The sequence below is a fragment of the Erigeron canadensis genome, chromosome 2, assembly GCF_010389155.1.
Source record: "Erigeron canadensis isolate Cc75 chromosome 2, C_canadensis_v1, whole genome shotgun sequence".
Lineage (NCBI taxonomy): Eukaryota > Viridiplantae > Streptophyta > Magnoliopsida > Asterales > Asteraceae > Erigeron > Erigeron canadensis.
The window spans coordinates 22250633-22274662 of NC_057762.1; the positions used below are offsets into that span (position 1 = coordinate 22250633).

The window sequence follows — 24030 nt, forward strand, 5'->3', positions numbered from 1 at the left end:
CCCAAACCAGTTAAATCAATAAATCGATACCTGACCATTTGAACACTATTAGAAAGTAATTTTAGACTAATGCTATTTTACGTGGAAATGCATTTTGGAATGTAATAATTGAAGATGGTATATAAACTATCAACCTTACTAGAAAAAGGAAAAACATCTCCATCATAATCACTCAATCGTTCACACAATTCCCTTACGCGCCTCAGTCACGTGTACTTCACCTTCTTTCCCAAACAAACGGGAAACAATGAAGTTATATTAGATGTCAACGCCATAATGTAATTAATGGATGAGAATGGGTGTTGGATAAGAGTACACGTGGAGAGAGTGTTTGTTTAAAGAAAATTGAAGTTGAAGTGACCTGGTGCGCATCGGAGAAAAAATAGAGGGCGATAAGGCCAAGGTGTATAATATTGTCTGTTTGTATGTGGAAGTATGACGATACACTCGGTCTCTGACTGTGTATATATGTAGTTTGTAGGACACCATTAAATCAGCCAATTAGCTATAGTTTTGAGCCGATTGATACAGCCAATTGATATTTAAGGCCAAGGTGTATAAATTGATGTATCTCGTCGCTTTAGTTTTTGAGCATATACAGACCAACCACGAACAAATCTTTATAACTTTATGTGATAAATTAGAGAGTTAATTATTTAAGTGTTACCTAACATTCGTGCGTTATTGCTAGTTTAATATATTTCCTTTTGAAATTATGCGGATCATATCTAACATTTTTAAAAGTTCACTCAGACCATACTGGAACCAAACGTTGTTTGATGGCCATTGAAACCCCCCCACGTAACTTGCACGTGAGGGGTAAAAATGAAATATCGCGTTTTTTAATTACTTAAATGGTACCTAACGTTTGCACGATATTGCTAGTTTCATACCTAATGTTTATTTATTAATTGTTTTGTATTTTTTTGATAGGTGAATTTTGCTTGAAACTTTGTGTTGCGATAGCTCTAACTTATGTTGTCTTTTTTTTCCCTAACGACAACGTATGCTAGATCTTCTGCTTTCGAATCGCGACATGAAGCTTAAATCAATGTTTTAAATACCGGTAAATACATGCCGGTATTTCTGGTATTCCTGGTATTTTCCTGTATGACCGTTGCAGTATTTTTGATATTTTCGAAAAAGAAAACTTGAAATTTTTAAAAAATTATTTCTATGATACTTTATTGTTATTTTGTGTTATTTGTGAACTTTAAAACTTATATTTGTTATTAAATACCTATTTGGTATTATTTTTTAGTAGATTATAAGTGCATTTTGACTATTTTTATTAAATTGTAACAAGTTTTAGAGAATTTTTATAAACAAAATTAAAACAAATTAAAAATACTCGTACCAGCCAGTATTTTTAGTAATAAAGATATACCAATAATACCAAAAAAAATTTCACACTAGTATGACTAAAATACCGGTTTTCAAAACATTAGCTTAAAGCGAAATTCACCTTTCAAATAAACAAAGTTCAAAAATAAAATAAAACTAATAACTAAACATTAGGTATGAAACTAGTTATACATCCAAACGTTAAGTATCATTTAAGTAATTAAAAAACGCGATATTACATATTTATCCTTCACGTGCAAGTCACCGGGGGGGGGGGGGGGGTGGTTTGACGGCCATCAAATGACATTTGGTACCAGTATGGTCCGAGTGGAGTTTTGAAAACGTTAGGTATGATCCGCGTAATTTCGAAAGGAAAGGTATCAAACCAGTAATATTGCGCAAACGTTAAGTACTATTTAAATAATTTTAAAAGTTTCATTTTCTCACTTCATTTCATTAATGACAGCTCGATTTGTAAAAGTTTGTTAGTTAGTTATTTGTATATATCAATGATGGGTTACTAGCTTATTGTATTGGTTTGTAATTCCCTTGTTAACTTATGGGTCTTAGTTACAAATCTTCATTCAACCAACTTTGAGATACAAGTAGTCCTTCTACGAAGAATTCACTTGGGTATACTCAAGTTCAAGTTAGAGGGGGCAGAATTTACTCCTATTAATTGTCGTGCTTTCAGGCGGATTAGTAGGATATTTTCCCCCATTGAGTGTTTGAAATAAGCATTTCTACTTCGAGAGAATACTCTAGCGCGGATTGGTTAAAACAACATATGCTAGACCTCTCGTTGTCGAATCCTAACATGAAGTTTCAAGCGAAGTTCACCTTTTTAAAAAAATGTTATTTGAATCTCTAACATTTCTCATAGTGTATATGTCGTTGCTTTAAGCCTAGTCAAAAAGAGTAGACTAGGCAATGGTTACAATTGTAGGGATTTTGGATATATATATATATATATATGAGAAAAGTAAGTATAAGACTGTTATGCACCCAATTTTGGTGGAAAAATCCCTCACATACCAATATTATAATATTTTGAATAAATGTTTGCCCCCATGATTTTTATGGTTTAAAAAAAGGTATGTGAGGGGTTTTTCACCCAACTTAGATGCCTAACAGTCTCATATTTACTTCCATATATATATATAAATTAGGGTTAATTACGCTTTTGGTCCCTATCGAGTGTTAAAAACTACCGTTTTCATCCTTACTTTTAGTATATTACCGTTTTAGTCCAAATAAGTTTGCCTCGTCAATGATTTTGGTCCAAAATGAAAACGGACGTTAACTTACCTATCACGTAACCTGCACGTGATGGGTATTTTAGTCCTTTCGTTGGCACTAGGACCAAAAGCATAATTAGTTATTTTAATACGAGTAATATTTTGTTTATTAATAATAATAATACAAATATATCTTTGTATCTGCTAAACTGAGTAAACTCTGTTATCATCATCTTTATTTTGTGAACATAGATCTATACAGATCTCACAAAAACAAAATATTTATCAACATTTTATAACCATACATCTATAAATACATTGAATTACAGAAAACATAACCAAATCCAAAAATAAACAAAAGCAACAGCAAATCTAGATGAATTGAAACAACAATAAAAAATTGGAGGCTAACTACTGCCGCAACTTTTCGTCGCCGAAAAATGCTACCACAACCAATGTGTCTCTGTTGCATATGTCGCCGAAAAAAGCAACCATGACCACCGCAACACCACGACCACCGCGTTTTCATTGCATTTGTCAGCCGTCGAAATGCTCAATCTGTGAACTGGCGGCGATCAAATGGATCTGAGGTCGACCAGCAGTGGTCCGAAGGTGGCATGGCGGCGATCAAATGATGGATTTGAGGCAGATGTAGTTAGGTTCGTAAGGGAGATGGTCACAGTGGTCAGATTATGTTTGAGATTAGCAAGAAAATCGGTTGCAATCACCGCCCGCAATCACCGTTGGCCATCTCCACCAGTGGCAAGACGTTTAGGTCTTTTGAAGTAATAAGCCGGATTCAATATGACGTCGATCTGCTCCTTCTCAATTTTGTAGTATTTATTCATCTTATTCAAACTATATATACCGTCGAACCTTTACAAATTGATACTCGATAAATTAATAACCTCGATAAAACTAATAATTTGTTCGGTTCCAACTTGAGATTAGTACAAAGTTGAACCCCAATCAAAAAATTATATGATGATAAATTTTTTGAAATCTCAGTATATTTATGTTGGTCCCAACAAAACGATAAATTAATAATTATCATTATCTTCCAAATTTTAAGATTGTTTAGTAAAAAATCACTTATTTTTTTGTTGAACTTCAAATATATATTGAGTTTATCTTTAAATTTTTTTGTTATTTTGTATTGCAACAAAAAGTTGTCAAGAGTTGTTGTTGTTTACAATGTTTCTTTTTAAAACTAGTGGATTATCCTCAACTTCATCATTAACCAGATTTTGAATGATTTCGTCATAATTTCTTTAATGCTTTCAATCTTATAACCTTCATTATTTACATCAAGATAAATAAGCAACTGATTTATATCCATGTTGTGTTGACAATACTTACTCGTAATCAAGTTCTCAAGCTCACGGATGTCTTCTCCACAACTTACATTGTAACACCTCTTTAAATTAACAAAATATTAATTTATCGATATAATAATATCTCGTTAAGTTGATAAAATATCCTGGTCTCGTCATTATTAATTTATAGAGGTTTTAATGTATTATATATATATATAGGGGGGAAGGGAATATGAGGTTGTTAGACATCTAAGTTGGGTGAAAAACCCCTCACATACCTTTTTTTAACCATAAAAATCCTATTGGGGGGGCAAACATTTATTCAAAATATTAAAATATTGGTATGTGAGGGGTTTTTCAGCCAAGTTAGGTGCATAACAAACCCATACTCGCTTTTCTTTTATATATATACATATATATATATATATATAGTGGTGATGATGATGTTTGCAACAAGAGTGTGATAATTTATAATTATGGGGAGATAAGAAGAAATTGAATGAAGTGGGATGGAGCAGAATCAAGTGAGATTAGTCGATGAAGTGATATCGTTCATTTCCTTTTTGCTTTTGTTTTGTTTAAGTTAGAATAAATATTTTAATATAGATTTGGTTTGTTTTTTTCTATGATAATTTCTTTTTTATTATACAGTAGTTTTTTCTTTTTATCAAAAATGGAAAAGAAAAAAGAAAAAGATGAAAAAGATACACCGGAGATGATGGAGGAAAGAGGTTAAAGATAGTTACGGTTTTGGTCCATGTGCTAATGAAAGACTAAATTACCCATTACGTGCATGTCACATGATGGGTAAGTTAACGCATGTTTTCATTTTGGACTAAAATTGTTGACGGGTGATGGGTGGTTTTATTTCATGCTTTAATTTATAAAAGTTGTACAAGTAATTATCTCAAAACACACATACCTTAACAGACAAGGAACCCGGTTAGATGTAGTATAGTTAAGTGTTAAGTACATGATCGTTTGCTGGGACGCGTTGTTTTACCTAATCTAGTAATACGTATAATTCTAGCGGTTGTACGTTGTCACGATTTGCTATTAAACTAATTAAAAATACTGAAAAGTAAATAGAAGCCGCAACCGCTTGTTCAACGAGAGGCTTAGTCTGAAAATAGTTTGAAAAAGCAAATAACAGTAATTAAATTAAAATACTTGTTTGGCATCTCAAATCTCATGGTACGACTGGATATTACTCTACCTACTTGCTAGACTGTTGGAAACTTAATCATGGCTCAGATTTTTGTTAGATTAACTTTGCCTAAGTAACTAGTGTTGTCCCAAGACTCATACTATTCTATAAACAAATTCTCGTTATATTCATTGTTTAAGCATTAATGACCTAAAGTTCGTGTTACTAATTCATCATTAAGTCATCCGGCTCTTAAGCCATGACCAGGTAATAATTCCCTCTGGTGACTACATGAAACGACACAACTCGATTTAATGGATAAATAAGGATTATATATATATATATATATGTTCAAAATCCATATGAAGAAAAATCACAACCAAGATGAAGTAAAGCCTGGACCAAGATTTAACCTTTAACATTTGACACAATTTATAATCTTTCCAAACTCAATTGCAAGCATTCCCAAGATATTCAATAAATACATATATCAAAAATTTGTAATAAAAGACAAGACGCAAAAATTAAAAATTTCGGCATGACCCGTTCGTAAAATCGTCTTTAAAACCTGTTACGGATTATGAGTTTTCCAAATATACATTTGTATCACAATCCAACACATTTCTAATACAAATTGACTCAATAGAAATAACCAAAACTTCTTAATTTATACACTTGACGTAATCAATATTTATACCAAAACAATCTATGTATCATGAGCCAATAGTTCAAAGGGGTCTCTACGGGTCCTATCAACGTTACCATTTTTCCGCCTTAGCTAAAGCAATCAATATCCATAAATCAACTTCAAACTTCAATCTTTATATTACTTAACTTTGCTTCCGCTTCCGGGACAACCTATAAAAAAGGTAAACAACTAAAAAATAAGCAAAGCTTAGTGAATAATATTTCATACATTTATACACACGAAGGAGGGCAACACACAAAGGATATTACATGTAGCCTATGATACCGTCGTACCATATCTACATGCTCACCTTTGTACTTTAACGCATTACATAGATCCATATAAGCTAATCAACACAATCAATATCAATAATCTCGGGGTTCTTAGGCCCCATTCACAGTAGGTTCTTAGGTCTCATACATCATATCTCAAGAGGTTCTTAGGCCTCATAATCACACTGCCCAAATTGGGCTCTAACACCAAATCGAGTACCATACATGAAATCCATCATCATATGGTAATCGACCCGACGCATATATAAAGGCATGCAAGATACTCACCTCCTCTGCGACAACCAAAATCATAAATCAAGATGACCGCAAGAAAACCAAATATGTATGCTTCAACCTAGCAATAAATCACAAACGCATATAGGATCATCAATCACATACTAGGCCGTCTAGCCATAATCACAAACATTTCAACAACCAACCCATCATTTACAATCTTATATTAATCTTGGGTTGGTTCATATAACATGTATCTCTTATATCATTATCATAATGCCAACTCACTTTTATAACAAAATCCCCATTTTTATATTTGACTAAGCTTCCTTCAAACGAGCATATCTTAAGTTCTACTAACTCTTTTTACTTGATTCTAGTGGACAAATTTATATGACACATAAACCTACATTTCATATTTAGTGACCAATATGTGAATTGTCCTTCAAAGATGACTTCTGGTCGTTTTAAAAACCAACATTGCTGCTGTTTTCATTAACAAAACAGTTCTGACCTTACTGACTTCAAAGACCATAACTTGAGTTCTACACCATATTTTGACCTCATTCCAGTGGCCACTTCTACTTAACACATTTTAGTACATTTTATCTTCAGTGACCAACATAAGATTTGACCCATATGAGTGTGTTTTACGCGTTCTAAAAACTGGTCCAAAATTGTTTTTGCTGAAAATTTAGAATGACCACACTGACTTCAAAAATTCATAACTCGAGTTCTACTCCACATGTTAAACTCATTTCAATGGTCACTTCGAACTAACACATACACCTACATTTTATTTTTAGAACTCAACAAGTGAAACATCTTTTACAGTGGAGTTTTACCCACGACAAGATCAGTAACCAAATCTGTCACATTTTATTTTCACTAACAATCATCTAAACTTTATGCTAGCCAACTAGAAACCCCTAATTTGGTTAAATTCCAAGAACCCTAACTTGTATTATAGCATTTAACTCAATATAAATAAAACCCCCAAATTCCAATGAAAAATTATTTACATAAACCCTAATTTTACATGATAATTTAGCAAGAATTAAAATTAAGTTAAAGCATCATATTAATACCTCAAATAATGGAAGACATAAATTTAGGGTTTCAATTTCATACTTCCTTCTCCTTTCTTCTTTCTGATTTCAGCCACCACCACCATAATTAAACCTCCCCTTTTCAATTTTATGAGATAAAAGATTATTATTATTGTTCTTGATGAAAGGTTCTTAGATTGAATGATAAATTAATACCTTCAAGAAACAAGTAGTCAAATTGATGGGAAATCACACTTTTTCTTCTTTCTTTCTTGTAAAATTCAGCCCATACACATACTTTAATCCACTAATCAATTTTGCTTAGTTAGGTTGAAGATTGAGAAACAATATAATGGAATTAGTGATGGAAAGAATGAGGATGGTGAAAGAAAGAAAGAAAGGAGATATATGAGTCATAAAGGAAAATATGGGTGGCTTCTTCTATGAATGCCACGCCTTTACCAATTAGAAATGGATATTTTATCCGTTATCCACTAAAGTTCCAACTAATTTAATCCCATATTTAAAAATAAAATACTAAGAAATTATTTTAAGACAAAACTAAAATAAATTTTAATTTTCATTGGCCTAAAAATTTTAGGATGTTATACCGCAGTGCACGTTTTAATGTTACTGGATCGCGTCTGACATTGTTAAGCATCATTTTCTATTCATCCTAATTACTATGGTTTTGGATCCCTCAGTTATAAGTGAATCACCTTTTACATCTAGTTATAGACCGACTAGTGTTTTCCATCCTAGCATATTAGTCCTAGTGTATGATAATCATCAGAATTAAACAAATATATTCGGATATAGAACCGATAATAATATGAAGAACTAGTAATATGTAACACCCCAACTAAGGCGGAACAATGAGATGTAAAGAAAGTCGAGTATTCAAAGCAAAGGATTATAAATAACATTCACCATAGCTTTATTTGCTAAAAACTATTTACAAATGTACAAGCATGTGAACCAATTTTCAAGTACAAATGTGTCCACCATACTTGGATATTAAGTTCACGAAACAAATAACAAGTACATGAAATAGTATACTACAATGATCAAGGCGGATTCCATTGCCCATCACAAGGTTTGATCTTTGACTCCAAAGTGCAATGCAAATAATCATAAAGCATATAAATCCTCAAAGCTTAAGCTTATTTCCTGAAAAGCATGAAGAAAAAGTGTCAATTACGAAAACGTAGTTGGTGAGTGCATAGGTATTTATATAAATTTTGGTACATATCCATTTTTAAAACTTATAAAACATATTATTGTTACATTTCGAAATACCCAAACCATATGACCGGCAAAATTCTCATCTCCAAATATCAAGTTTTCCAAATACCATAATGTCATTTCAAAGCGATGAAAATCCATGGTAACTTATAAAGTTCTCATTTGTCAAAATCATCGTGAGAGAAAAATATATCAATCGATTGATCATATATCTCATCAAAACCATTCGGACATCAAGATTTCAATATCGTCAAGTTCAACAACTTTCAAGATTCCATATAAGGACCAATACCCAAACCGTAGGTTCATTCCATAAAATCCATCCATAAACAATAAGATGAGTTTGTGTTTGAGCCACTACTAAGACCATTTTACGTCCAAACAATAATAATAATAATGATAATAACATTCCCCATGAGTATGATAATAGGCACACATGCTGTCAATCATGTGTGATAATAATAATAAAGGGGTCGTGCCATGGAGACGACCAATAATGTATAAAGTAATATAGGGCACCCCATGACCGACACCGTTGAAGGCGGCCACGTAGGCAGCCAAACAACCTGTCGCCACTGATGTGAGTGAGGGGAAGAATCCTATATCACATTGAACATATATCAAGCTTTGACTGAGTACCGGGGACCAAGGTTTGACAGTACTCAAGCTCATCATATAACATATATCACATTGAACATACAATATATATATCCTGATGTGACCAATTTATACCTATCGCCCACATTATTATTGGCCATTTTATTAAGTGTTTTAAGTCGCTTTTGTGTGCATTTGGCGCGTTTATGGTGTTTGTTAGTGTTTTCAAGCTCTAAACAGGTTACGTGTCCATTTGATGCGATTTTGGATTATTTTGAGGCCTAGAAGTTGATTCAAGAGATCGAGAGTTGTTCAAGTGGAAAAGATAGAAAAATTCAGCAAGTTTTTAAGATTGAAGAAGTGTGTTGGACCAAAGGTTTTGGACTGCGCCGCAGTGGGGGTGACTAAGGCCCACTGCGCCGCAGTCATACAAGGTGAAAATGAGCCCAGGTCAGAGGATAGCCACTGTGCCGCAGTGGGGGAAACATGTGCCCACTGCGCCGCAGTGGACCTCAAGATACAAGCGTGCAAGTCAGTTAATTTCCACTGCGCCGCAGTGGGGGCATCACTCGCCCACTTCGCCGCAGTGAGAGCACGGGACTGAAGATCTTTGGCTATTTTCTGCATCAGATTTCAAAGGGGTATAAATAGAACAAAAACCCTATTTTCCATTGGATCAAAAGTCTTTCTAAGAGCTACTCTACAAGGGATTATTTCAAGGATCAAATGCTTGATTTTCATCCTCCGATTCATTGAAGATTCACGGGCACCCACTTAGATCGTATCTAAATTATTGTCTTGCAATTTTACTTTTCGAGAACGATTGGTATATCATGTTCTCCCTTTATTTTGATTGTTATTTTCAATTAATTATGTGTGGCTAAACATTGAACCACTCACATTGATGAAACTAGACGAATGATGTGATTGCTATATGTTTTAATTCAAGAGTTGTTTTCAATTGTCGTTATGCCGAGATCTTGATGATTTAATTCTTTTTTAATAATTATTATGGTATTGGTGGCATATGTATTCTTCGTTAGTAGTACTAGTTGGATGCATATGTGATTTTCAAATGGTTGTTTGTCTATAAGCAATTATCACTAGTTCATGGTATGATCGTGAATATCATTTTAATAAAAAGAGTCGTTATGTCAACGTGTTTTATAACGGTTGGTGGTACCACGTTATCTTCACATAGGTACAATTGTTAATTCGATAGTCAATAAAACTAATTGTTGGAAAAGTTGTCTAGGCATTGGTGGTACCGGCTTGGGTAATTTAATTAGCAACTTAGGTGATTGGGTAATTTGTTCACGGTTGGTAGTACCACGTGAACACCTTAATCCTTTCATGGTTATCTTTTCAATTCAAATGAATTTGGTCTTAATTGAATGCAATCACATTTGAAGTCAAGTGAATTCAAGGTAGATGATCCTTATTTATATTGCTTGAAGATTTCCTTTACTTTTATATGTTTTGTCTTTTAAATTTACTTTAATTTAATTGTCAAAGTGAGATTTGAAGTAACACCCTTGTTTCCAAACTACTTTACTAAGCAATTATTTCAAAACCAATCCCCGCGAACGAACACGGACTTACTTTTTAACTATATTGCATACGAACAGGTCCACTGCCCGATAGTGTGTAGTAGTGAGTTTCAAGGTATTTTTAGCTATAAATTTAAAGCTCGATTTTGCAAATCATATCCCATACCATAAACATTCTTTCAAAAAACATTTCATATATATATATATATATCAAAAGCAATTTTATTTATCATGCTTTTCACCCCGAAAGTAAAACACATAAAAGAGCTTGAAAAGGGGCTATGACTCATCTTGATATGCCACACATTATATACACATATCCAAAATGGGTACTTCCCATCTATTGCTTCCTTGATCATGTATCCGTCATGTTCTTCAATCACATTTCAAGCCATGACTATCCCTACGAGAGGACTAACATACATAAGTTCCTATCTGAAGCCATTACTTAGAAATGCCACTTTCATTATGTTGCTATCAATTGTGGGATCCAAGTGTATAGCTAATATTCACATCGTTTTGGTTGTAAAGATTGATGGTGAAAAAGGTTACTTCCATTGTATACGTAGTTATAAGTTGTCAGAATCTCGGTAACTTGGCTTCATTTGTGGTTTCGTTTGGCATCTTAGGTTATCATATGCTAATGTCATATTAAATTATATTCTCTTAAACATTATTGGATGTGTAATCAATTTTAGTGTAGATTACTGTTAGGTCCAGTTTTTACTAGACTAGCTCCAGACTTGAAGACTGGAGTAATCCTGAAGATTTGTCCAGAAATTATGGAAGTCCAGTAAGCGTCTACTTGTACAGGAAATTTGGAGTCCTCCAGATTTGCTTATTGAACTTCACTCTAGTACAGATCCACTCTACTGAAGAACATTCTCACTGAAGACAAAGTCTGAAGTTTAAAGAAGAAGACTGACATATGGCGGAGCCCACTGGCAGACTTACCAGATCAACAACTGGAGTCCTTGTCAGTGTTCTAGACCTTACAAGTCTGAACACTGATTACGAGGAATTGACTTTATACCTTTACACGCTTTTACCCGGATATCTCTTTTGTCCCTTGTAAAGGTTTTACACGCGTGTAAAGGTGGTTGGCTAAAAGGTGGCAAGTCACTATCAAATGTGACTTTATCCTTGTACTTTTAGTATTGCATTTAAAGAAAATACCAAAGTTCCTTAAATGCTCCCAACCATATTTGTACGGCAAAATAATCACTGTAGAGATTATTTTGCCTATAAATACCAAGTCATTTTCCTCTTTCAAATTACTTTTGCAATTTGATAAACTTGTCTAAATACTCTCGATCCAAACAGTTATACTTCACAACTTTAAGTATTTCGATCAAGGAGATTATTTAGCAAGTATAGATCACTTGTAATTCATAAGGTTGTTTAGATATTTACTTTGGTATTATCTAGGTTCCGCAACAACCTTGTATTTTGTTTATACATCAATAAATAAAATACACATTGAAAATTACTTTCGTGTTCCACCTCATTTAACTTGCTTATTTATTGCTTAAGTCTTGTATTTACATATTTATATTCTTGCATTTATATTTACGTAAATACTAGTCCTTATCTAGTGCATACTTGACTTGTTGTATTTTACACTCGTGGGTTAAACCATCGGTGAGGGACTTCACAATTACCGCTCGAGTTATCATTTTATGTTTTAATTAACTTAGTTATTTATGTTTATCCACTTAATTTGTGTTTCACGTCACTTAATTATACTTAACCGTTATCTCACATACTCCTTGATATTCTTACGATCACACGGGCTTTTGGAGGTTACTTAAATGTGATGGGCCACAGTTATTGGGCTTACAAGCCATGGGCTTCCAAGTGTTTTGGGCTCAAGTTTGTTATTGGGCTTAATCTTATCTAGGTTATTTGTTGATGGGTTATATTGGTTATTGGGCCAGGTGGGCCTACTGATTTATGGTTCCACGAGTTTATTATTTGGGTCGGGTTAGCCCATTATGGTCTTTAGTGTGTCCTTAGCCCATTATGCAAATTATAAGATTTCTTTCAAATTTCAGTTTTATACTTTCATTTTTATAAAATGTTGGCTAATGTTTAGTGATTGAGACTAATTATTTGGATCCTCCTGATTTTTATACAATAACCTATATGTGTCCACTTATTTTTTTATTTTTGTCTTAATTTATAAATAATGTTTACTACCTCTAAATATTTTTCAAAGTGAAAGTGGTCAGAACAGTCACTGTTTTGCAACCCAAATGTTTTATAAAAGTTCTTTGGGTTATACTTTTATTAAAAATTTCGTGATTTTATTTTAAGTTTAGGACACATTGAACCTACTTTCCAGCAAGTATGACCTCCTGCAGCCTTTTGGTTTAGGAGATAAAGATTGTTAAAGTTGATAAAATATTCAGACAAAATTACAGTTTTGACCAGTTTCGGTAGAAAAATCATATCTTTCGTTTGGTTTAGTATATTTGAGTAATTCCAGTTGGTAGTTAAACTTAACTCGTTTGTCTACAACTTTTATTTTGAAAGTTTTGCTTGAAACGACCGTCACATGCCTAATTTACCCGTTCCAAGACAGAAAATGGATTCTGTCAGAATGTATTTTTGTAACACAATTCACCAATGGTGTTGATTGCTTGTTTTAGCCTCTAAATTACCACTAACAAGATTATCACTTTATTTTTGTATCTCCTAACATCAAATACACAGATTTTAATCAATTTAAAGATCCATCTCAAATCCCATATTAAAAACAACTCAAACTAGTGCAAATCTAAGCATGCATGTTAAGATCTAACTCTTTTAAGCAAGATTAACTTATCATCTTTTATGTGTGTGACTCTTTCATCATTATCTCTTTTAGATCGACCTTTTAAATATGCATGCATGTGTAGATCTATATCTATTTAGTGATAAAATGAAAGGTAAAGAAAGTAATAATCACAAGAGTACAAGTTATCAACCTTTGGAGATGAAAATAACAAGATTGAGTGTGTTGTTGGGTCTTGTGTTTATGGCAGATTTCAAGCTCCTTGAGGGCTGTTGTTGGGTCTTGTGTTTTTGGGTCTTGTACTAAATGAAAGCACAAGGAAGAGACCTTAAGGAGAAGCATTGAAATCAACCTTTGGTGATGCAAAATAAAGAAGAAAGATGGCTGTTCGGACAGCATGTATATCACGACTTGGAGAGCTCTTTAGGGGTGTTTTGCGTCTCCATGCATGGTCAAATCCTCCATAGCTTGATCCCCTACTATGTTATTATGTTATTGTTGTTGTTTTATGATTTATTGTTAAGATTTGAGGGTGTTTTTACCCCATTTTTTTGCTGGAAACCGAAAAGAGAAAGAGAGAGAGTTGAGAGCATCTTTAGGAGTGTGAGTGAGTTGTTTGAGTGTAAAATGAGAGAGTGGTGGTTCTCCCAAGCCTTCATCTCGTGAAGGAGGGCAGGGAAATGGTTTGGGAGAGTGTTTATTGGTCAAGTGAAGTGGTGTGGTGATCCTCATTGGCTAGCTCAAGTGGTGGAGTTGTGGTGTAAGTGTATTTGGTCCAAAAAGGTGTCTAAGTTCAAAATGTGGGTGTGTTTTGGATTAGTTGATACATTATTTGAAAATTCATGTAAAATATGAAAGTGTTAGAGTAAATGAATTAGTTGTAATAGTTTTATGCATATGAGCTAGCTAGTTATAAATTATTGATACACTTTTATTAGTTGTATATGCTATACATGCATATATATGTATATATATGTATGTCGTGTATATATATGTATTGGCACTAAACTTTATAAAACTTTCTTGATGTACCTTTTATAAATTAAATTATTGATTATATTTTGGATACATAGGTATTTGTTTGTTGGATTGAATAATTATGAAGTTGTTGTTACTTTACATAATCTTGAAGTCGACTTGATTAATTATAGTTACATTCTTATAAGATTTTCATTAATTCTTCACTTTGAGATTGGCTTACGTTTGGCATTTCTAAGATAGTAAGTCATCTATGGGCTTTTCATTGTACTAGAGGGCAACTATCACTATGCCTTAATATTTAGAAGGTTAATTCTCTTAATAAATCTCCAGGGCTTGATACCTATAGATAAATATAAGTAGTCCAAGTCGGAAATCAAGGGCTCTTACATAAAACATGGATCTATGATAAATAGTAAAACACATTCCAACAGATCTAACAAATAAAGTAAAATAAATAAACGTCTACATGATCACATCGATCCAAACAAGTATTCAGCCTATTAGCCTACCATTATTAAAGGAATAACAAATTATGAAAAGATTAAAGATATTGTTTACCAACTGAAAGAAAAATAAAAGAGTAGGTATAGATTGAGGATGAAGATCAGAATGTGTTAGAAGCTCCAAACCTCCTTGGAATCTGCAAAGTCGACCTAGGGTTTGATGTGGGTGGCTAGGACTGCTAAATCGGCTCACTCTTAGGGTTTCGAGGGCTGCTTCGGCTTAAATAGGTGAATAGGTCAGTTTGTTGAACTGGGCAGCGGCGCTGGCAGCTTCTGCTGCTTCTCGTTTCGCTTTGTTTGGCTCCCGAATCACCTCCTTGTGTCTTGTAACTTTATAGGCCTTCATCTTGATTCACTTGATGTCATTTACCCTCACTCGCATCTTCCGTGAACATGCGGACACATGAAATTCATTAAGTATCGATAGTTCCAGAATATTAACCCATTTAGACATTGAAATGAAGCCTTTCGATCGAGGTTTTTATCACAAAATAAACGCTCATAAACGGGGCATACTTATCTTGACTAAAACGGTAATTTTTAACCCTTGACAGGGACCAATAGTGTTATTGACTCAAAATAATGATAATCTTTGTTATAGATTTCATGTCACCATGCAGTGATTACAATGTTTGTGGTCGGTCAAAACAAACTGATTTCAAAAAACACCTACGGCTTTTTTTTCCCGTTATGCTAGAATTCGAGTATTGTTAAGTGTAACATTTACTTCTATTAATCCCCAAGTTGTTGTAGGGAAGCATGCAGAGTTTTTTCCTTTGGCGTCGTTGCTTGGCTCACGATAACGAGATCCAGTTTAGACAACCGACTATTTGTTGTCGATTTATGACCTTACCTTTTGACGATGTGGCGTATTTCTATTCGATACACATGTAAACCAGAAAGTATTTGTAACAAACAAAATGACATACAATTCATTAGGATTAGTTACATTACCCGTATGTGTGATCAAAGAATAAAATTACTTACGAAATCCTTAACGCACTAAAAACGGCTAGAAATAAAAATGGTATAACCATGTTTTCTTGGTGGTTGGAAGTAACAAGAAAAAGAAAATGAAGTGGGGATTAGGGTTGCCTTAATCCCTAGCTATAGGCTATAGCTGATACAAATTTTAAGTTTTGAAAAACTTAGACCTTTAATTACCTCATCCATAACATTAATACACACAAGAAGCTAAAGTAAAACATCAATTAACTAGTGATTAAGTTAACGACACAGACAATAAATTTTAAAATGTTATATCATATACTTGCATACATATATTAACCGGATTGAAATGAGTAGAATACATAATAATCAAGATGATTTTCTAAATACAAAATAAATAAATGGCACTTGTGATTTTTTTTCTAAGAGCTTCCGAGTTGCTAGATTCACGAATCCAATCCGGCACCAATTATTTATTTCTAACTGGACAAAAATTCATATAAATAAAAAAATTATAAATAAAAACAATTCATGACATCATGTAGAAGAATTTTCATTCGACGGGACAGATTAGTAATAATATCTTGTTACAGTCACACCCACAAATAATATAAGCCTGTTTGTCTTTTTTCATTTAAATTTAAATATAATAATATAAACAACACATAGAATATATCTATATCTAAAACCTGTATATATTAGTGTCTGTATATAAAACTAGTATTTTCAAAAGCATTTGTGGTCTTCGAATTCGATTCTTCCCATCAATAAAGAAACACACAAAACCATCTTATAGATATATCTCATCTCAGTTTCTTACTTATAATAATAATAATAATAATATTCACTATATATAAGTTCATATTTCTCCACTTGCTCAATATATACTACAGGTGTGTTCAATCTATCACAAGCTGTTTTTTAGTATTAAATTTTATTACTTGTTACATGTTTCAAGTCATTTTAGATTGACCCATGTCATTTTTTAATAATTTGAGTATTGTATATGCATATATATATGTATGTATTGGTATTGAGTTTTATTTGAATATGTATATTGATGATCTGTTTTGAGTAACTTATGTAAAGTTGACTTTTTGATGATAGTATTTGATGATGATGATGTATATATACTATATATAGATGAGTAAATATGTAAATTTGGTGTGTAACTAGCAACAAGTTAAGTCAACCCGTTTAAACAAATTCGTTTTCGAATTATATAAAGTGTGAATAAATCCCAGAAAGTTTATAAAAAAGGCTAATAGTATTTGAAATTCTGTTATATATGTATGTATATGCTTTTTTTTTTTTTTGTACTTGTTTATCTTTTGGTGATGTTTTTCTATGTCTCACCTTTATTTCCTTATATGAAAAAAGGTTTTAGAAGTTTTTTTAAAAGATGGGAATTTTTTACTTACAGGTTTTTTGGTTTTGGTTTGATGTTGGGGATTATGATATTATGCTAAAATTTAAGGTCAGTGAGAGTTGCATATTCATTAAACTGATCAAGCGGTATGAATTCTTCGTCTACTCAGTATATTACTTCTAAAAGGATGGATGTATACGAGCCGATGCATCAGTTTAGTTTGTGGGGAGATTATAAAGGGAATATATATCAAGATGCAGCTGCAAGCATGATCTTAGAGGTGGATACAAAGCTAGACAATCAGGTACACAATTGAGAATTCAAATATTCTCAAAGGTCCGGGCCTCTTGAATTCTGTCTTTCATATTTGTTTATTTATGTATCAAGTCTTGATTGAATTCCTAACAGTACTATGGATAATGTTATGTCTTTAGTCGGAGGATGCGTCTCACACAACGAATGGAGCTTCGATTCAGTTTGATCAAGAAGCAAGCAAACCAACTGATAAGGTACAAAATTTGCACTAACTCTCTGTGGTAAGCATCCAGTTATGCCTATTTGACATTAGTTTCTTTTCAAGTACCATACTTCTGACTTTAAACTGACACAGGTTTCAAGGACAGGCTTGTATTTTTTATATGTATTTTTATCTCGCCTAATAAAAATCGTCAAGACCAATTCTTACTAAAATTCCTGAATTTCCTATATACTGTAAAGTAGGCATGTCCTTAATGAAGTCATTTAGACCATTACTTGCTTATTTTCATATATATTATGATTATGTTGGAAAACATTAGCTCATTTTGGTCTATATATAGTGATTCTGGAATTAAAAAGTATGTTGATTCTGGAATTAAAAAGTCTAAAAAACCGTCATCTGAGTATGTAATCCTTTTGTACATAATGCATTCTAATCCATTCATGCCATTTTGTTTAGTAACCATTCGTCCAAACCACCCATTCTTTTTTCAATAATTGAAGTTTATTGTACAGGTTTTGAGACGTCTTGCTCAAAATCGTGAAGCAGCTCGTAAAAGTCGTCTGCGGAAGAAGGTTAGAAAGCAGATGAAGTAGAAGTTTAAGCATTGATGTCTTTGTTATTAAAGTGTGCATAGAGTTATCATCTTTAAGCATGTTCTCATCCTCTTTCTTAGCTACTGTCTTGGAAGTCCATAAACAGAACATGGGCTAAAAGTTTTTCAGTTTAATAGCTCTAACTGTGAACCTTGAATCTTGTTTAGGCATATGTTCAGCAGTTGGAAGCAAGCCGTTTGAAACTGCATCAGCTGGAACAAGAACTTGAACAAACTAGAGCACAAGTAAACATTAACTTCTCATCTAGCCTTACTACAAGATACTTCATCTTTTCATATTTTTTATTTGCTCTGGACGATGTTTATTTAGCCATGGTTCATATCTGCAGTGTGCTTTATTGAGTGGTGGAGTTAATGTGGGTCATCTGCGGATGCCTGGAGCTCCAAAATCAGGTCTATATTCCTTTAAATCTTTATAGATTGAGCACCTTTAAATGCAATTTCTGGATGCGAATTTTCTTTTTGTTTGCACTTTGCAATAAATCAAATATTTTGTGCTATAATTTGAGTAACACCTGCAGGAATTGCCACTTTTGAGATGGAGTATGAGCATTGGGTTGAAGAACAAAATAAAAAGACAAATGCTATGAAGACGGCATTGCATTCTTCTTTGCCTGATGATGAACTTGACAATCTTGTTAAAGACAACTTGAACCACTATGCTAATCTCTTCACCATTAAAGCATCTGCGGCAAAGGCCGATGTCTGCTATCTTATATCAGGCGTATGGAAAACATCAACTGAACGACTTTTCTTGTGGATTGGTGGCTTTAGACCTTCAGACCTTTTAAAGGTAATGTATATTGGACCAAAAGATTGACTTAAAAGACTTCTTATCTTTTTGTCAAGGAATATAATAATGCGTTTTTTCTTTGGTTGAAAATCATTTTTTACTTGTAAGCGTAGAATCTCCTTAAGTTTTGCGAGTCATGCATTATTATGTTGTCAGTGGGTTTCTCGGTCAGTTAGTGGTTATTCCATCAATCAATAAAGTTCTTTCCCACTTTCATTGAGCAACCAACTGTTGAAGCACAGTTGTCAATTTGGTTGCAAATCCACTTGTGCATATCCTGAGTGCTAGTCTATTAGATAAATATCCTTTGTTGATTCTGATTAGTTTTTATGATAATACTCTTTTTTGTATGGATTGTGTTAATCGTATATGATAATCAATGATTTAAATTTCTAAAGGCAGGTGTTTAATGTGTTGTGTAGGTTCTGGTACCACGTCTTGACCTTTTAGACGGACAATCTCATGACTTATATAACCTTATCCAAGCATGTCAACAAGCTGAAGATTCTTTGTCACAAGGAATGGAAAAACTACAGCAAACATTGGCCGAGGCTGTGGCATTTGGTCAAGCCTTGGAAGGAGGCAGCTATGAGATGAATAATGCAATGAGTAAATTAGATGAGCTGCTAAGGCTTGTTCTTCAGGTAACATATACTTAGTTTTCACAATTACTGATTTGTATTTCTGTTATCTGTAACAGTTTGTTCTCTGTTTTTACTCAATTAGTCTTCCAAATTACAGATATATCTTGATATCTATTCTCAGTGTGGTCTGGTTTTCAATTTTATTACCGAACTAAGTATTTTTTTTTTTACAGGATTACAAACTTTGAAAACTTTATTTCTAGTGAAGTAGGTTATATTGTATTATCATGGCTTTGACATCAGTTTGTAGTATGTTTTATTCAATTAGACAACTAAGATTTAAGAAATACTAAACATTGTTTCCCCCATAAATGAATTATGAATCAGAATAACTCGTAGATCCTACCGTATACTTAAGCTTCATTTCATATGTATCTTCTTTGGAGTTTATGGAATTTCTACTGATTTTTGTTTCCTGTTTTGGTAATTCTCTTTTGTTGCGGGGTCAAAGAGGCTGGTACCTCTACCTTCCTTTTTTCTCCATATTTTATTTTTATTCTCTTTGTATGTGGTTTTGACTGTTTAGGCAAAGAACATGCTATCTTAGGTCATATATGATTATATTCTACTAGCACGGTACCCGCGCAATGCGGCGGTGTTGTGGCGGCGACGATGTGGTGGTGGGGGTCACTGTTGGTGGTGGAGGCGGCGGCGAGTGGTGTAGATAAGTGATGTAAAGATAATTGATAAAAGATTAATGGATATATTTTGGATAAATGACTGATATTGTAATTTAATCTTTAATGGTATTTTAGATAATTCATCCATAACTTCTAAAGAGAAGTATGTTTTATTTATTAAATAATATAAAAGTATAGATTAGGTGTATAGGAAAATTAAGATTAAGAAATAAGGGTATTTTGGGTATAAAAAAATGCTGAATTTCCTAAAATAGAAAAAGTCAATATGCTTTATAAGGGTTTATAGATAAGAAGCTTCCAAACAAGAGTTTTCGTGAACAACAATGCAAGAGATAAAAGTTACATCATCCATTAAAAAGTGGATTGGTGGAATTGCTAGTAATTGAGAATGTTACTTAATTAGCTCTCAAAAAAGGAAGGAAAAAAGGGAAAAACATTCTTCTTGTATGAATAAACGCAAAATCAACACTTTTGTCGAATCCCAGCCATCTCCATTTAACCATAGTTCTACGCTATTACCTTCCCGGCTTCCCTCATGTTGGCTATGGGACAGTTCAATGGGAGACCTATAATGGGTTGGTTATCCATTTTTTAGATGCGTATATGTAAATGTGTATATGTAAAACTATGGTCTTTTTTCTTACATTAGCCTGCAATGGACACTATATATCTATGTTAGTATTTTATAAGATTAGAGTTCTCTCTCTTTTTTTTTTTTATAATCATGTCCTAGAATATAATTGTATTCAGATGTCTGACATAATTTCACTGCAGTAACCAATTATGAATGGAACTACAAAATACTCGAGTCTCATGGATTTATTAGGGGCTGTTAGGTTCCCACAATCTATGGGAATTTGATGGAATGGGATTTGAAATATTTCTATGTTTACCTAGCATGGCAAAGGAGAAAATTCAAATTCCCATAAATTCTGGAAACCAAATAGCCCCTTAGAAAAACAAGACCACGTTTCCAGGGATTTGTATGACTATTATGCACAATTAGGCAGTATGTCTGAAAATGGATATACGATTATACCCTTCTAAATTTCCAGAATAGAAAGGAAGTAACTCTTTTCAAACTATCCCATTATAGAAAAACAAGACCCTTGACACTTGAAAATTTTCATGATTGAGTTGTTTGCTTGAACTAAAATGCTAGATAAAAATTTTGTTATTTTGGGTTAATTATTGAGATAGACAACTATATAGATAGAGATTAAGCAAAGTCAACTTATAAGTTATGCATCAGTGGATAGGGCCTATAAATGAATACAATCTTATTTTCTACTCTGTTTGAATTGCACTAAAATATCATTTGGGTCCTATGATGAGCACATTGTATTGATGTAATCCTTAAAATTATTTCAAGCAGGCTGATTTCATCCGTCAAGAAACGCTACAACAAACACTGCGCTACCTAACCACCCGACAAGCGGCTCAAGGATTGATTTCTTTAGGTGAGTATTTTCAACGCCTTCGTGATTTGAGTTCACATTGGGCAATGCGTTTGTGAACCCGCTTAATTATGTTTCCGGTAGTTCAGATTGGTTGAGGCTCTGATGGTGTCTGTTAGTCTGTGTATAAAGAAATGGAATCATTAGCATGTAGTAGTGTATTTTGGCAGTTTTTTGTTCGCCTTCCACAATTGAGAAGTTATATATATTCTATTTATCATCATGATGTCAAAGGTAGAATTGTCAATTGTGTAACTTGTTATTTAGAGTCTTATATGTTTGTACAGTTCATATTATCTTCAAGATAGTTTTTGGTCAGAATTCGAGATGTGGAGATTGTCTATTTAAGATGATTATTGTTATATGTATAATTTAAGCCTTGTATCAAAGTATGAACGGAATGAAGTTTTGTTTGAAGTCGATATCAGACGATTTAAGAATGCTGGAGTCCAACGCAAAAATAACATGTACTGTACGTATTTTGAGGTAAAAGATGTGTTCCTTTTTTATTATCTGTAGATGTTAATTGTGTTTTGCCAATATTTTTTCGTATAGTTTCTGCTTCAGGTAAAGTGGGTTGAGCAAAGGGATACATACTTACATAGGAAGGATGTAGATACCATTTTGATCCACATGATTTGGTAATGCCTCCCATGCAGATTCATGGGAATTGATTATGCACGTATGAAAAGTAGTGGTTATAATTAAATAGAGGAAATCGTAGGTGTTGATAACAACACGAATTTTTTTTCTTAACATGTACATTTAATAAACTTGCAGCACATATCTTAATGATTTATTGCTACTTACAGCTTACAATTATGTGAAGATTACTAAATACTATACTAGATCTTAAAAAGTTAGATGCCAAGTCATCACAAATCTTGATGACAACATGTAACTTCTCATTTTATAATAAATCTTGGGACATGCAGAGTGATGACAGGTTGAGGGCCGGTTGGCCCAGCTCTCTGGAGAACACTACCCCATCCCCTAAGGGTTGACAGATCGATCGACGGTTGAGGTTCAAAGGGTTAAAAGCGTAGAGACAAAGTTGTGACTAGGGGGTGAAGAGAGAATGAGGATATGAGAGTGTGTATGTTTGGAGAAAAATAGTTATAGGGTTGGAATCAAAGACCTTTACTTTCATCTCAATGTTATATCATCTTTTTCTAATTTTATAAATATCACTGCTAACCAAATGATCTTTTTCTAATTTTATAAATATCACTGCTAACCAAATGTCTTTCTCATCTTTTCTGACTTTTTTTCTTAAATATTTTTATTATATCTTATTAAATTTAAATATACTCACATACATTTGGTGGGCCTTAAACCTTTATAACATTTTCCCTTACAAAAGAGACTAAAGAAATAATGTTGATATGATGGACAATTGGACATGGACTCATCCACTCTTTTTACTATTTTCTCATGAGAACGCAAGGATGAGAATATGCACTAGAAATTTTTCATGCCATCGCTTTTTCCAAAAAAGACTAGAAAATGGTCAAGGGTCTAATGGGCGTCAATGAAAATGGTTGAGAGAGTTGGAAGGCTGAAATGAGTTGACGGAATCCTGTTGATGAAATTTGAGATGGTTTCAAAACTTCAGGATAATGAAACCTGTTAATCTGCCCTCTTTAGATTTTTTTTTAAAACAAGAATCTAATTTATCGTTAGGAATTTTGAAATACTTAAACTACATTATGTTATGTAGTGTTATATCATGGATTTTACTCCATTGATGATCAATATATGTGTGTTACTATTCTATTGTAATATTTGTTTCCTTTTAACGTGTTATAATTGTCTCCATGGATTATGGATCATCCCATTTTTTTTTTTTGACTAAGGCTATATATCTCATCTTGTCTTGAAGTGAAGATAGGTGTCATCCACATCATTAGCTTATGTGGCAATTAAGTTTATTTACAAGTTGACAAATCAACCTAATGCTTATTATAATTATCTAAACTAACTTAAATAAAAATGGAGTAGAAATAAAATTAAATCTATATTTCCAGGACTAACAATTTTTTTTTTTAAATGATATTTTATATTCAATTATATCAATTGGATGGAGCAACAAAAAGGAAGCTATAGTTTGATAATCAAATGCTAAGAAAATAAATGGTCGTCTT

The 24030-nt window shown here is 33.0% G+C and overlaps 1 protein-coding gene across 3 annotated transcripts; it reads left to right on the forward strand.

Moving 5' to 3' along the window:
- Nucleotides 1–16597: 16597 nt before the first annotated feature.
- On the forward strand, nucleotides 16598–22207 carry LOC122588962 (TGACG-sequence-specific DNA-binding protein TGA-1A-like). Of its 3 annotated transcripts, none has more exons than XM_043761187.1 (9): nucleotides 16598–16781; nucleotides 17312–17561; nucleotides 17692–17766; nucleotides 18251–18310; nucleotides 18499–18576; nucleotides 18681–18744; nucleotides 18873–19144; nucleotides 19567–19788; nucleotides 21802–22207. In XM_043761187.1, exons 2-9 carry the CDS (start codon nucleotides 17406–17408, stop codon nucleotides 21943–21945), a joined length of 1071 nt encoding a protein of 356 aa, XP_043617122.1. In that variant the 5' UTR covers nucleotides 16598–16781; nucleotides 17312–17405; the 3' UTR covers nucleotides 21946–22207. The 3 variants fall into 3 exon arrangements, with proteins under 3 accessions (XP_043617122.1, XP_043617124.1, XP_043617123.1); XM_043761189.1 differs by having other exon boundaries at nucleotides 16599–16781; nucleotides 17427–17561; XM_043761188.1 differs by having other exon boundaries at nucleotides 16606–16781; nucleotides 21805–22207.
- Nucleotides 22208–24030: the final 1823 nt, after the last annotated feature.

Bases quoted from the DNA above. Each gene is read 5' to 3' on its own strand.
- LOC122588962 (XM_043761187.1), top strand. From the start codon at position 17,406: ATGAATTCTTCGTCTACTCAGTATATTACTTCTAAAAGGATGGATGTA. The intron at 18,311-18,498 runs GTTAGAAAGCAG...AATCTTGTTTAG, and splicing joins AAAGTCGTCTGCGGAAGAAG to GCATATGTTCAGCAGTTGGA. The intron at 19,145-19,566 runs GTAATGTATATT...TGTGTTGTGTAG, and splicing joins GACCTTCAGACCTTTTAAAG to GTTCTGGTACCACGTCTTGA.